The sequence below is a fragment of the Cygnus olor genome, chromosome 1 (assembly GCF_009769625.2).
Source record: "Cygnus olor isolate bCygOlo1 chromosome 1, bCygOlo1.pri.v2, whole genome shotgun sequence".
NCBI classification, from domain to species: domain Eukaryota; kingdom Metazoa; phylum Chordata; class Aves; order Anseriformes; family Anatidae; genus Cygnus; species Cygnus olor.
In genome coordinates this window covers 61288178-61301795 of record NC_049169.1, presented here as the reverse complement: position 1 = coordinate 61301795, position 13618 = coordinate 61288178, and the positions used below count along the sequence as shown (strand labels likewise).

Genomic DNA, 13618 nt, shown 5'->3' with positions numbered 1-13618 from the left:
CCTGATCCCCAAGGTTTTGTACCGTGGACTATCACCAATTTTGTTTCTCCCATCCAAACGTGTTCCTTTTTAGGATGGTACCTACCTCCTGCTTTGTATTTGAGGGAACTGCTTTTTCTTATGCCAGCAATAGAACACTTTTTAAAATTAAATTTCCTTTTGCCTGCAAGCATACTAATTTAAAGTTTCCAGTTTTGGCTATTTTTGTATGTCTTGATAGGTGTGGCTTTCCACAGTTTTGCCCATTTTGTCCAGCATTTAAATGTTGTGCTATCATGTCGGTTTTAACTTTTGATCATGAACTGTCTGCTTGGCATCTGAAAACAATTGGCCATTCCCATTCCTGAAACAGAGTTTCTAGTAATTGACCTTTTTGTCCTTCAAAGTACAGAAGCGATCTATGAATAGGAGTCAAAGCATCCTAGTTATTTCCCATGACTTCTTTCATTTCTTCTGTGTGTCTGTCTTTCTGTCTCTGCCTGCCCGTCTCTTTCTCTCTAACAGCCCCTTTGAACCAGCTGATGCGCTGTCTTCGGAAATACCAATCCCGGACTCCCAGTCCCCTCCTTCATTCTGTCCCCAGTGAAATAGTGTTTGATTTTGAGCCTGGCCCAGTGTTCAGAGGTAGTTGGGCTCTTCTTTCTTGTTTTCACCCAAACAAAATAAGTAAAACCACAGATGCTGTTTGTGCCTCACCCTCACACCGTGTGTATGTAAGTGTGTGAGTTTATCAAAACACCTCTGTTTTTTGCTTGGCCTGGCTGGAATGCTTTGAATGTGCTTTCCACACATACTCACTTTCACCTTTACACGCTTGGAAATTACTATAAATAAAGTCTGACTTAAATCTTCTAAAGCAAGGAATTTCATAGTTGAGGTTTTTATATGGACCTTGACATATTTTTTCGAAACAGAGGTCTTTGGATTGCATTAAAGTTTCAAAGACAACGTGATGTCCTTAACTTAGAATTTCCTTGACAGTTCAGTTTAAGTCAGTTCAGTGCTTTAGCAGTTTCTGTGTTTAATGATCTTTATTTTGAAACATAATCTAGGAAATCAAATGTGAATTACAAACATTTCCATTGATATCTTGCCAGGTCTCAAGCTTTTCAAGCATGGCAACTTTCAACCAATATTTTGAGACATTTTGAGAATGTTTTATTGATACCACTTTGGGGCCCTGGATCGTTTAGTCTATGTAATTTTTATTTGGTAAATTTCCAGTGGAACAGCATTTGTTTGTGTCCTGGACTGCATAAAATAATAGTCTTCCATTCTCAAGTCATTGACTCTGGGGTAATTCAGGCCTAAAGCTGTCAATGGATCTGTTGTATTGCACAAAATCCCCCCAAAAAACAAGGGATTTCATATGCTGGAGAAACCAACTATTAAGTAATAGCATGAAATATAAATATTTTGTCTATATGTATAAATGTAGATATGTGTAGTTAAGTGCATGTAGTGTGGTTTTCAAATGCTACCATCTTGGCTGTTTCAAAGACTTTTGTTGCAGAATATATCAGGAGGAGTTCACCATATGAACTGACTTGTAAAATGGTTCCAGAAATCTTTGTAAGACAGATGTAAGAAGACAAGCAAACTGACTGCAGAATGGAATATGTTAAATATAGCTTCAGAGTCCAAGCTAATAACTTAAGTCCAACGTTATCTGAAGTATTTCACAGTATTTCCAATAACTTAGAAAATAAGCCCTCTGGTATTATTACGAACAGATTAACTATCATGTTCCACCATGTGCTGTAACTATTTCCACAGAAGGGTGGATATTGTGTTAGTGTTTCTATATCTTGGTATTAAAATTTAAGTAGGAGACTCCAGTTAACTTCTAAAGAAAACAGAATATGTTTTCTTTAACATCTTAAAGTACAGCTTTGATTTTAAAGAGAAAATCTCTAAGCCAGTAAAATTTTGGAAAATAGCTCATGTTCTAGAAGCATCATAGATTTAATTTGACATATGTTTGATTCCAGACAAGTAATGTACTAAAGATTAACAGTGTAGTAACCATAAAGTAAATATGAGCAGAGAATATGAACAAAAACCCATCCTTTAGGTCACTGTTTTCCAACTGCTTGTAAATGTAGTTTGGATGCCCAATTAAGCATTATTGTTGCTTTACCACGTGGGACAGAGTTCATGGATGCTGTATCCCATTTTTGCTATGTTGGCATGCCATTATTGTGCTCTTCCACTCTTAAATGTATGGATTTGAGCTCAATGAGAGAAAGGAGTGATGGATACATACAGTCTGATAAATTAGCACACAGAGTGGCTGAACTCAAGCACCAGTTACAAAAGTTACAAAGTGGATTTTGAATTCAAGTTGGCATTAGGAGACTCTTTTGGTAAGAAAGGGGCTTCTGAAGGAACATGAGGAGGAGTATTGTCCTCCACCACTGATGTAAGAGAAAGCCCTGGAATGTTGGAGGTCCGGTACAATGACATGCATTGTTTAGCAGAGCAGCATGAACTTAATTAACAGTTGACCCTATTTTATGTCCTTTGCATTGGGAGAGTCAGCATAACCTTGTTACTAATAATTATGGTGTATTTTAAAAAGCAGTGTCTAGTTAAAGTGTTCTATTTGTAAAGAGCCATTGGGGCTCTGAAACACAGCTCCGTTAGTGACATTTTCCTACATAGCTTTGTTTAGACAGCATATGTGCTAGAGATGTACAGTTCTAGTTTGTACTTAATAGAATATGTTTCAAATAGCTAAGTAAAGTATTTGTTCCTTTGAAATCCTTTCTACAGTCTTATATTTACTTTTAAATAAGAGCTCCCTACTAAGAGAGGGCTTTAAAACAGCCAAATGGTTTTGAGGTGGCACTTGGAGACTCAGCTAGAAAACATTTCAATTTTTTGCATTTAGTCTATTTTGATTCCAAAGTACAGCGTCTCAGTTGTTTATTGGGTCCCTAAAAGGCTAGCTACAAGAAATCTGAGAGGCATCTGCTGCTAACTAAAATGCTACTACTTTTCTTGTCAAAGAAACTGGTGGAATTCAAAGCAAACATACATATTTTTTCTATATAAAGAGACATTGTCCCTCTAATTCATGACAAAGAGACTGAGGACTATCAGGGATACAGGGATGTTTGACTTGTCTCTTCCTGTTACCTAAGACTTGAGCACTAATCTAGTATGAGTACAATGTTTCCAAAGAACATATTTGTTCCCTCTTAACATTTACATTGATGTTTGGAGATACTGCATCTTAAAAAACATCCTCGCACCTAGTATCTACATTCTTGTAAGCTGGCTTCTTAAAGATAAAAATGATCCTGTTTCTGAAATTTAGGTTCAACTGCAGGTTTGTCTGCAACACCTCCTGCCTCTTTGCCTGGGTCACTCACTAATGTGAAAGCGTTACAGAAATCACCAGGACCCCAACGAGAAAGGAAATCATCCTCATCCTCAGAAGACAGAAATAGAATGGTAAGAGAAAAATCAGCTATTTTCACTCATAGTATGGTATATTCGTAGTATAAGAATATTACGTATCCATGTTCGTCTCACTTTTCTTTCATCATAGTCATCTGAATTATTTTGAAGGTATTATAATTATTGAGGACTTTAAGCCAATAGACAATGGAATATTGAAATCATGGGACTGATATATAAATCATTTAAATCATTGACTGTATTCGCTTTTCCTCCATCACACCCAGAAGTCTTGGCATGCTTTATGTTATAATGCCAGTTTCCATTCAAAGAACAGCTTAATTTTCGCCACCATGTTTCATGAACAGTGAAAGTTCTTTAATGAATCTCAAATATAACAGTACATAAAATTACTGAATTTATTTAATTCACAATTTAACCTTACAACTGAGTAAGAATTGTAAAATAAATGAGACTTTCCTTTTAGCAAAAAAAAAAAAAAAGCTCAATTTTCACTGATTTTAACATTGCCCAAAATCTGTGGCAAATATTTCATGTCAGGAAATTATTTAGTATACCCGTATGCTGAGAGTTTGTATATGCCTAGCTTGAAAAGTCAAATGCAGTATATGGGGAAAAATTATTTTAGAATCTTAATTATATTGTAATCTGATATCAAATCTTTATCAAAGGACCTATTTTCACAGGCATTAATGCACTTACTTTCTTTTTTATTATTTGTGCATTTATGTAAAGAAAACCCTTGGTCGACGGGATTCAAGTGATGATTGGGAGATACCAGATGGACAGATCACAGTTGGACAAAGGATAGGATCTGGATCATTTGGAACAGTCTACAAAGGAAAGTGGCATGGTATGTGGCCATCACAGCAAACAGTTATTCTTAAGCAAATGACATTGCCTGCTGGGGGCCATCCAGCTGGAAAGCAGCTTTACAGGAAAAGGTCTGGGGGTCCTGCTGGATACCAAGTTGAACATGAGCCAGCAATGTGGCCTTGTCACAAAGAAGGCTAATGGCATCCTGGGCTGCTTCAGGTGAAGCATTGCTAGCAGGCTGAGGGAGGTGATCCTTCCCCTCTACCTCATCACTGGTGAGGCTACACCTGGAGTGTTGGGTCAGAGTCTGAACTCCCCAGTACAAGAAAGACATGGAGATACTGGAGAGACCCCAGCAAAGCGCCACAAAGTTGATTAAAGAACTGGAGCATCTCTGCTGTAAGGAAAGGCTGAGAGAGCCGGGATGATGCAGCCTGGAGAAGAGAAGGCTCAGAGGGAGATCTTGTCTCTCTCTATATAGAAATACTTGAAGGGAGGGTGGAAAGATGATGGAGCATGATGAGGTAATGGCTGCAAAGTGAAACACAGGAGGCTCTGTCTGATAATCAGGAAGCACTTCTTTACAGTGAGGATGACCAAGCACTGAAACAGGCTGCCCAGAGAGGTTGTGGAGTCTCCCTCCTTGGAGATGCTCAAAAGCTGTCTGGACATGGCCCTGGGTGAAAGGGTCTAGGTGGCCCTGCTTAAGCAACAGCGTTCAACAACATTGCCTCCAGAGGTCCCTTCCAACCTTTCTATGACCTGTGAATACTTTTTAAATTTCAAAAGTAATGTGTTAAGTAAGTAATATTAGAACTTCAAACAGTTTAGAAACTTGACTCTTGTATGTTCTTCTCAATTAAGTAATTATTAGGGTAAAGATGAAACGTAGTGACTAGAAAGATTGAAATATCCAAGTATTTTTACAGAATATTTACTACTAATAATATTTTAGTGATTTATTTCACCAAGCTAGAAAATAGATAATATTTCCGATTTTCTGTATAGCATTTTCTTAATTGTGGAATCTATGTCAATGGTACTTAATAAAAATACTTGTTTTAAAGGTGATGTGGCAGTGAAAATGTTGAATGTTACAGCACCCACACCTCAACAGTTACAGGCTTTCAAAAATGAAGTAGGAGTGCTCAGGTAAGAATACTTTTAATGGCATAAAATCATTTGTGTAGATTTATGCTTCTGTAATCCTTGAATTTCATATTTCTATTAGACTGCATTGGTCATATTCCTTCATGATGATAATTGGGGTAGAAAGTATAACTTCCCATTTAAAACATTTCTTTGTATCCACTGCTAATTTGTCGTTCCCTCATATATACATACATTCTGTTTGGGTATAGATATACTCAATAACATATGTAGACTGATGTTGTTGAGTATATCTATATCCAAACACTCAAAACGGACTGTTTTTTGCTGTTGTAGTACCCATAGGACAGTCAAGCGTATAGGTGAACTGTGGGACCTTTACTCTCATCCACATTCTGAGATTGAAGGAGAGTGTAACTAATTGCTGTTTTTCAGCTACAATACTGACCAAGTTTTCAATTGTTCAGTAGTTCCTATTCAGTAGCACTGACTCCTCAAAAAAAAAAATTAATGTTTTTTTCGAGTCATTTCTTGATTTTCTTTTCTCCTGTCTGCTGCTTGTACTTTCTCAAATGAAGTATTTGTCTTGGGTTCAGTTCTTACTAGAGGATCTATCAATGTGATACCATACAACATTTCTGGTGGAATACCACTAGCATCCAATTACAATCTTAAGCATAATTCTGTTTTATGAAACAAAATAGAAGCTTTTTGGCTCTGGAAAATTGATGTGTTGAGCTGCATGCCTGTGCTGGAGGAAGGTCCCCAGTAAAGTGCATGGTGAAACTCCGAAGTCCATAGCTGTGGAAGTAGAGGCCTTGTGGCACATCTGTTCAGGAGAACTTAGTGGAACCCAAAGCCTAGCATCAAAAATCTTGTAGTTCATACCTAGTCCAGATTTCTTGTGGCAGTCCCATAGCTGGAGTCTAGCCATTCTCTGTTGATCCTTTAGGCACTTACAGTAAGTGGTCAGTTGTCCTATCCTTTGACCCAGACAGGCCAGATATACCCATCATGGTGCCTTTCCAATTATGCTTCATCAATACTTTCTTGAGGTAGGATTTGCAAGAAAATGTGGATTTTTGTTTACTCAGCAGTTACTTGCAGTATCACATGACAAATCCTAAAACCTGAAAAAGGCACAGTCACATCATCTAGAACTGTCCTAGCCTGCATTGCTGAGAGGACAAACAGATTCACAGTCAAGGCTCTCATGTTAGTTATTTAATTTAAGAAAACATAAAGAGCTATCAACAGCACAGAATACAGATTTAAGAAGTTACCACAGGTTTTAAGCTAGGTCTGTTAGGTTTCATCAAGCAGTGAGTAGGCTGCCTTCAATACTGAGCTGTGTAGAAGGAAGATTGCCTTTCTTTTTCTTCAGCCTCTGGGAAACCTAGGAAAGACTCCAGAATGCTTAGGTGCCTCATCTTTGTGATCTCTAGTTTGTGTGTTTGGTAGTATCTAGTTCTTCATCATGTCCATTTGATGACACTAAGAATGTGATTGACTTTTCCTGGGGAATTAGGAGAGTCTTTCAGATTTTACAATGTATCGGTAGACTCTTTGAGGCCTTGATTCTACTGGGATATCTGCTGAGATAATCTTTTTGGGATTATCCTTTGAGAAGTTTTTATGTCTAGAGTTGCTTCTTCTTTGGAAGAGGTTTGATTTAATATGGCCAAATCTCTGTGGTGAACCACAGTCTATCCCAGTACTTTTTGGAAACAAATTCATAGAGAATATCATAACTTTACAGAGGTACAGTTTTCATACCTGTTTCCATCCTTTTTCATGTGCTGGCTCCACAGAGAGTAAACAGTTTTTATCAAAGTTCTAAAAAGAAATGAAGCCTCGTGAAGGAAGCATGTTGATGGTTTCTGAAGGGAAGGGTTGTATTTCCCAGAAGTCACCGAGACTAGAATTTCATTTGGGATGTCCTCCTGATGGGCAGCAACATGTATAGCTGGACTAGGGTTACACAAAACCAGGCCTGCCTTCAAACAGTCAATGTCCCTTGTAGACTTAGTGGTAACAACATCTTCTGCGCATTCCTGTGCTGTTTTTTTTTGCAAAATCAAGAGAAAGCAGTGCTTGCTCCAGAATACCTGTTCCATGTTAATACAACAGTAAAGGTTAAAGGCTGGAATAATTCATTAGACTGAATATAGGAATGGATTATTTTAGGGGAAGCTGAGATTGACCCAAGGACTTACGTTTGGAAAGATGCATTTGGTTCTGCCTCTTGTTGTTTTGTTGTTGTTGTTGTTGTTTTTGTTTTTTCCCTCATCAATTTCCTCCTGATACACTTTTTTTTTTCCCCCCAACAGGAAAACACGGCATGTGAATATCCTTCTTTTTATGGGCTATTCAACAAAGCCTCAGTTGGCTATTGTTACCCAATGGTGTGAGGGGTCAAGTTTATATCACCATCTACACATCATTGAGACCAAATTTGAAATGATTAAACTAATTGATATTGCACGACAGACTGCACAAGGCATGGAGTAAGTCTCTTATTATCTGTTTGGAAACGAGCATTATGACAATGTTTGTGTATCTCTTTCACATTGTGACTGACATTGGCAAATTAGACTAGCTGTCAGCTCGGTTTGCCAAGCCCAAAGTCCTGCCTTAATCGAAGTATTTGGTGAAGTGTTTATTATTTTGATCAGTAAAATAGACTTCACGGTCTTTTTCTGGAACATAGGGAAGTACACCTAATCAAAGAATATGGTCTCTGAAAGCAGAATGCAAGTTTAACCACACTGTAATTATCTTTAATCTTGTGAGAAAAGATTTCTGTTCAAGGCTTTATGGTCTTCACAGTGCAGATAGTCTTAGGGTAAGAGTTTTAAAAGAAACATCCTGCAAATGAAAGGACAGAATCCTGTAAGATAACCCAGAATGCAGATGGCCCTGTTAGTGAAAAGAGTGCAATTTCTTCCACATTTCTCATAAGTGTTGTAGCTCTCTAAACAAAGTAATAGATTTCAGCATTTGAAGAAAACATAACTATTTTGTTCTAAGGATTACGTGTTAAGTAATCCTTACTCCCATAGACAGCAATGGAGTGAATTAGAAAACTAGCCCAATATTGTATGTCAAAATCAGAACACCGATGTAAGATCAGAGAAATCATCCTTCAGCTGGAAAACTACTATGATGATTGCAGTTAATCGTGCACTTTTTCCACTAAGCATTCGATTATATTTTCAGTCAAGAGGTGGGGAGGTGTTTGCAACAACCAGCCTCAACCTTCTATTAGCCTGCTGATATCCCCAGGCTCCCTCTGTAGGTAGTGGAGATACAGAAACTGTTCTTTGAGCATGATTCAAAGCAGGAACATAAAATGGGGCTTTTCTGAAGGGTTTGTGCCACTCTAAGTGATTAAACAAAGAGCCATGTTGCCCAATAGATTAACCAAAGAGCTTTGTTGCCTAATTTAGGCTATATCTATGCTGTGGGGCAAGTACTCTCCTCTGTCCTCCTTGTAGTGTATTTATCCAGTCTGCAATTTGGGGATCTCTTTTCCAGTCCCACACTAAAAAACAGTCAGCTTGTGTCATGGGATACACATAGAGACTGGGAAGCACTTTTAAGTCCCACAATTTGGAAACATCTGGCCTAAAGCTGTGACTTACCCCACAAAATGTCATGATAGTCACCATCAAGGCTGGGAGGCAGAGTCTTCAGCAGTGAATGGCATGTCAAAAACTACTGACATTCTTTAGTTCTGATTCTGAATATTGACTTAGGCAACTGAAAAGCAGAAGATGACGTGTAATTGCTGTTTTATTCTTCAGTAACAATAGGTTGGAGGTAGAAATCTAAGCTTTATTTTGTTTTTGTTTTCTCCTGTGACTGTTGCAAGATCTTTAACGGATTACTGATGTTTTAGTGCTTTAACAGACGTGTGCAGTTTGAATATCTACAGAGTTTGTGTTTCGGTAATACAGTGAACTTTGAGCTGTTCATTAGTGGAATAACATCTAACCCATCTAATCTATGATGTTCCTTTTCAGTTATTTGCATGCCAAGTCAATCATCCACAGAGACCTCAAGAGTAATAGTATCCTTTCCTAGAGATGTGATTCTGGAATACGGCAGCATTCTTTTTTTTCTTTTTTTTTTTTTTTTTTTCTTTTTTTTTGTTTTGTTTTGTTTTGTTTTTCCTGCCAGAAATGACCTTATTGAAGTGAAAACCTCTTCATGTGTGATTATTTGTTGAGTTGAAATTTGGTTGAAAAGGCATTATATAACCAGTAGAAAAGTAATGAATACTTATTATGTCTATTGCTGTGATTCCAATAACATAGCACGTTTTGTTGCAGTTTAACAAAGAATTTCACATCATTGGGTTTCTACTTGTAATGAAAGATTTTTCCATTTCACTCATGGAGTATATTCAGCTTCTAGTGGTTGAGTACTTGGCATTTCAAGAAAGTCACCTGGGCTGTAGGCTGTTCAACGCTGGCCTAGTCATTAAATATGTAACCCTAAAGTACCATAATTAATCATGCTGGCTGCTTAGAATCTGTATTGTATAACTTTCTTTAATGGTAGTGAACGGTTAAAACTGTTATGTCTAAAGTTGCAAGTTTTTAGCTGTTTATTGTTCGTGGAGGACAGAACCAGTACTGTTTGTTTTCCCTTAACATTTCCCACTTAGATATTTTTCTTCATGAAGACCTCACAGTAAAAATAGGTGACTTTGGTCTAGCTACAGTGAAATCACGATGGAGTGGATCTCATCAATTTGAACAGTTGTCTGGATCTATTCTATGGATGGTAAGTAAAGGAGAAGTGGTGTGTCTGTTTTAACTGATTTAAGGACATTTGACCAAGCTTTCTCAGACTATCCTTCCAGCGCATGGACACATGCAAGCTGTCTGAAGCTGGAAAGACCAAGCAGTAATTAGAAGTTCTAAGTGAATTTTAGTTTTTCTTTAAGCACATTTTCCAATAGTCAAAAAAAAAAAAAAAAAAAAAAACAAACTTCAGTGTCTTCTTCCCCTGTACTGAGGGTTAAACTGACAGGAAAAAAATTTGCCTAAGGAAAAAGGATGTGATCAATTCAGGGTTGAGTTTTAAGGATTCACACATGGTTACTCTGAAGATGTCATGCAAACTACTTAAATCTTCCTAAGAAGTATGGTTATGACCTCTGTTGCAACTTATCTTTCTTCTTTTCTACTTGAAGAAACTGAAGGTTCTGTTAGTTGACATTATTTTCAGTGTTGCTGTAATTCTACCTTCAAAATATCTTCTTAGCCTGGACAGGGTCATTTTGTTCTGTCATAAATCACTAAAGGGATCACCAAGCTAAATAGAACCAATGAGAGATTGGTTATTGACAAGGATTTTGAGATTTGTGTCATTATCCCCTCTATATTAGAACTCAGTAACACCTGAAGCCAGGAGTGGGCCTTGCACCTGTTATACTCTGGACAAGTCCATATTTTGTTTCTGGTATGCAAGGTGCAGCCTGACATGGTGAAATATTTCCTTTTGTTCCTTCCTAATTGTTTCCTTTTGTGGTACAGGCACCAGAAGTTATAAGGATGCAAGACAAAAACCCATACAGTTTTCAGTCGGATGTGTATGCGTTTGGGATTGTTCTTTATGAATTGATGACTGGACAGTTACCATACTCAAACATCAACAACAGGGACCAGGTAAAAAGAGCATGGGCTTGAGAAGGGGTTGACTTCAGTCAGCTGTGGCCTGAAGAAGAGTGATGTAGTCCTGTGAAGTGCCTATTCTGTTGTTCTGTGCATTCCATTTGTGTTTCTGATGTTCTGAGATGACGTTTCTACATTTAGATCTGCCTCAGCCACATAGCACCAATTTACTTACTTCTCTCGAGGTTTTTTTTTTCTTCTTCTTTTGTTCCTTTTTTTACTTGAAGTATAGATTTTCAGATTCTGAGCTCGTTGCCAGGATACTTATTAAGGAGAGAGCAGGTTACTTAACAGTAATCTAGTTTAGAATAGTTCTGCAAAGGAGAAATGATTCTCTGTATGTTCAGTTACTCCTCTTTTTTTTTCCACCTCCTGAACTGCCTTGAATAATAGCTCAGGAACAGGACTGACAAAATGGAAAGGCAATCATCTCAGTGAATGTTTCATATTCATTGCTGTCTTGAGAAATGCATGCACCATCTAATGGAATTTCAGGATATCAGCATTTCTCAAATTTCGCTTGATGGAGCATATGACTTTCCAGAGCGTGTGAATCCTGTAAGATTACTTAATTGTGAACAAATATTCCATAAGTCTAATGATACCCCACACCCATAATATGTCTCCACAGGATAGGCATGTTCGGGAAAGCTTGTCTGATTTATCATTTCTCTGACAAATCTGGAAATAGGATGTATGCATCAAGACCTTTGGTGTAAACTATTCCTTATCTGGCTGGTGATATATTTATGTTGTATCTGTGTCCGCATCCCTTGTTTTTTTTCACTGTCAGTACTTGAGAATTGCAACCATAGCAACGTTCATCTGTGAATGCCATTTTATAAGGCTGCTTCCATATTTGTCGGAACACTTCATTCCAATTCATCAGATTTGGAGTGACTCCTCTTTTTGTATTTTTTCTGTCCTTTAAACAAAGGGAAGTGTCTAGATTCCTGACCAGATGGTTTTAGCCTTCTAAAAGCAGCATTCAGACATTGTTGTTTTCACCTTTTAAGTTTTGAATCAGAAATCCTGTGAAATGGGTGCTCATATTTGAGTGCTGAAACAAATTTCAAATTGCAAGTTAACCCAACATACAAAATGTGATCTGATTTCTTGATTTTTTTTTTCATCCTCTGTTGTTTGAAAAAGATGAAAATATTGCCCGCTCTGTATTGATGCTTCGACATCAGATAATATGTCACAACTGACATTTTTAGTGAGCAAAGCATCATTCTTGTTACACCTCTAAGAGTTTTTCTGACTTTAACAGATTTTTATAGACAGACTAGGACTCTTCTTATGGTGATAATCTTTTTCTAACTTCTAATCAAAATATTAATCCCTATATTACATACAAACAGTGTATCAGAAACAAAAATAATGATGAATTTTGAATGATTTCAAGTTAAGTAGTGTAATTATTTAGGAAAGAATAACTGCTAGAAGGTGATAATTCTCTTTGCAGCAGAGGTTAGGGATGGTGTAGACAAGTCTGTACTGTGAAACGCTGCTCTGGCACTTGGGAATTTCTAAAGAATCCATTTGGGAGATCTGCTCTCCCGCTTAATGCAAACACAGATGCAAGTTGAAAGTTGAAAAAGGACTGTGATAGTGTTAGTGCAAATAGCATAGATAGTTTGCTTGAGTTGTGTGTTTTGGTTTTTTGTTTTTGATTTTCTGGCAGGTTGTGGTTTTAGTTTTTAGCCAGTGTCAAGATATTGAAATAGTTATACTACATTAAATATAAAGATGATACATCTGCTGGGTCTGTCTGACTGTTCAGAAAAGATAGTGATTATCTGCTGCAGCATGAATGGATCTTTGATTAGCTAGTTTGAAAGGACTTTTTAGTGGCAGCGTAACTGCAGTACTCAAACTGCATTACATTTGACCTTGGCTTGATGTGATGCTGTTTGATGTTTTTGGTTTTTTTTTAATATATCCAGGAGCACATGAACCAGATTCATACTCTGTTTTCCTGCTTTCTATTAATTTACTTTGTTTTATACTTAAGTTTTATCCTTAGGTGAAATCTCAACCTTCCGTGCGAAACAAATTACTGTAAAAATTCAAAGCCTGTCTGTCTCTAGGTGAATATCAAAATGGGCATGTAATACTCAGTTTCTACAGAGGAAAGGCAGTTTCATTTTTGTATGTGGTTTTCTTGGGGGTAGGGGGGTGTGGAGGTGGAAGGATGGTCACATGTCAATAATAAGTTTTAATGGTAGAAAAGCAAATGAAAGAATTTATTCTCAAAAGGTAAGGTTTCTTTTAATATCTGAAGTCCGCGTGTTTCCTAAAATGCCTTTCAGTGTGAACTTTCTGTTGACTTTTGTATTATGAAACAGAATATTTATTTGTAGGAACTGTATTCCTGCCACAGTTGCTTATTCTTGTTTTTGTAACAGTTTTTGACACCAAAGAACTGTTCTTTAGATGGTCATTGCTATAAATGATAACCATTTACTAGCATCGTGTTTCTCCTAAATCTCTCTTAGAAGAGAAGGAGGAAGAAAAGTCTAATTTCTTGTCTTTACTGAACAAGCTAACAAACATTACTCTTAACAAACTTGGCGATT

The 13618-nt window shown here is 37.2% G+C and overlaps 1 protein-coding gene across 2 annotated transcripts in view; it reads left to right on the top strand.

Annotated features, from left to right (window-relative positions):
- BRAF (B-Raf proto-oncogene, serine/threonine kinase) overlaps nucleotides 1-13618 on the top strand; it is an 82889-nt gene that overhangs the window by 56069 nt on the left and 13202 nt on the right. The window contains exons 10-17 of one of the 2 annotated variants that reach the window (XM_040561037.1): nucleotides 505-624; nucleotides 3323-3459; nucleotides 4162-4279; nucleotides 5310-5394; nucleotides 7683-7859; nucleotides 9378-9424; nucleotides 10025-10143; nucleotides 10899-11030. In XM_040561037.1, coding sequence (XP_040416971.1) covers nucleotides 505-624; nucleotides 3323-3459; nucleotides 4162-4279; nucleotides 5310-5394; nucleotides 7683-7859; nucleotides 9378-9424; nucleotides 10025-10143; nucleotides 10899-11030 — 935 coding nt within the window. The remainder of the gene's footprint in view (nucleotides 1-504; nucleotides 625-3322; nucleotides 3460-4161; nucleotides 4280-5309; nucleotides 5395-7682; nucleotides 7860-9377; nucleotides 9425-10024; nucleotides 10144-10898; nucleotides 11031-13618) is intronic. The other variant, XM_040561025.1, reaches the window with a different exon arrangement.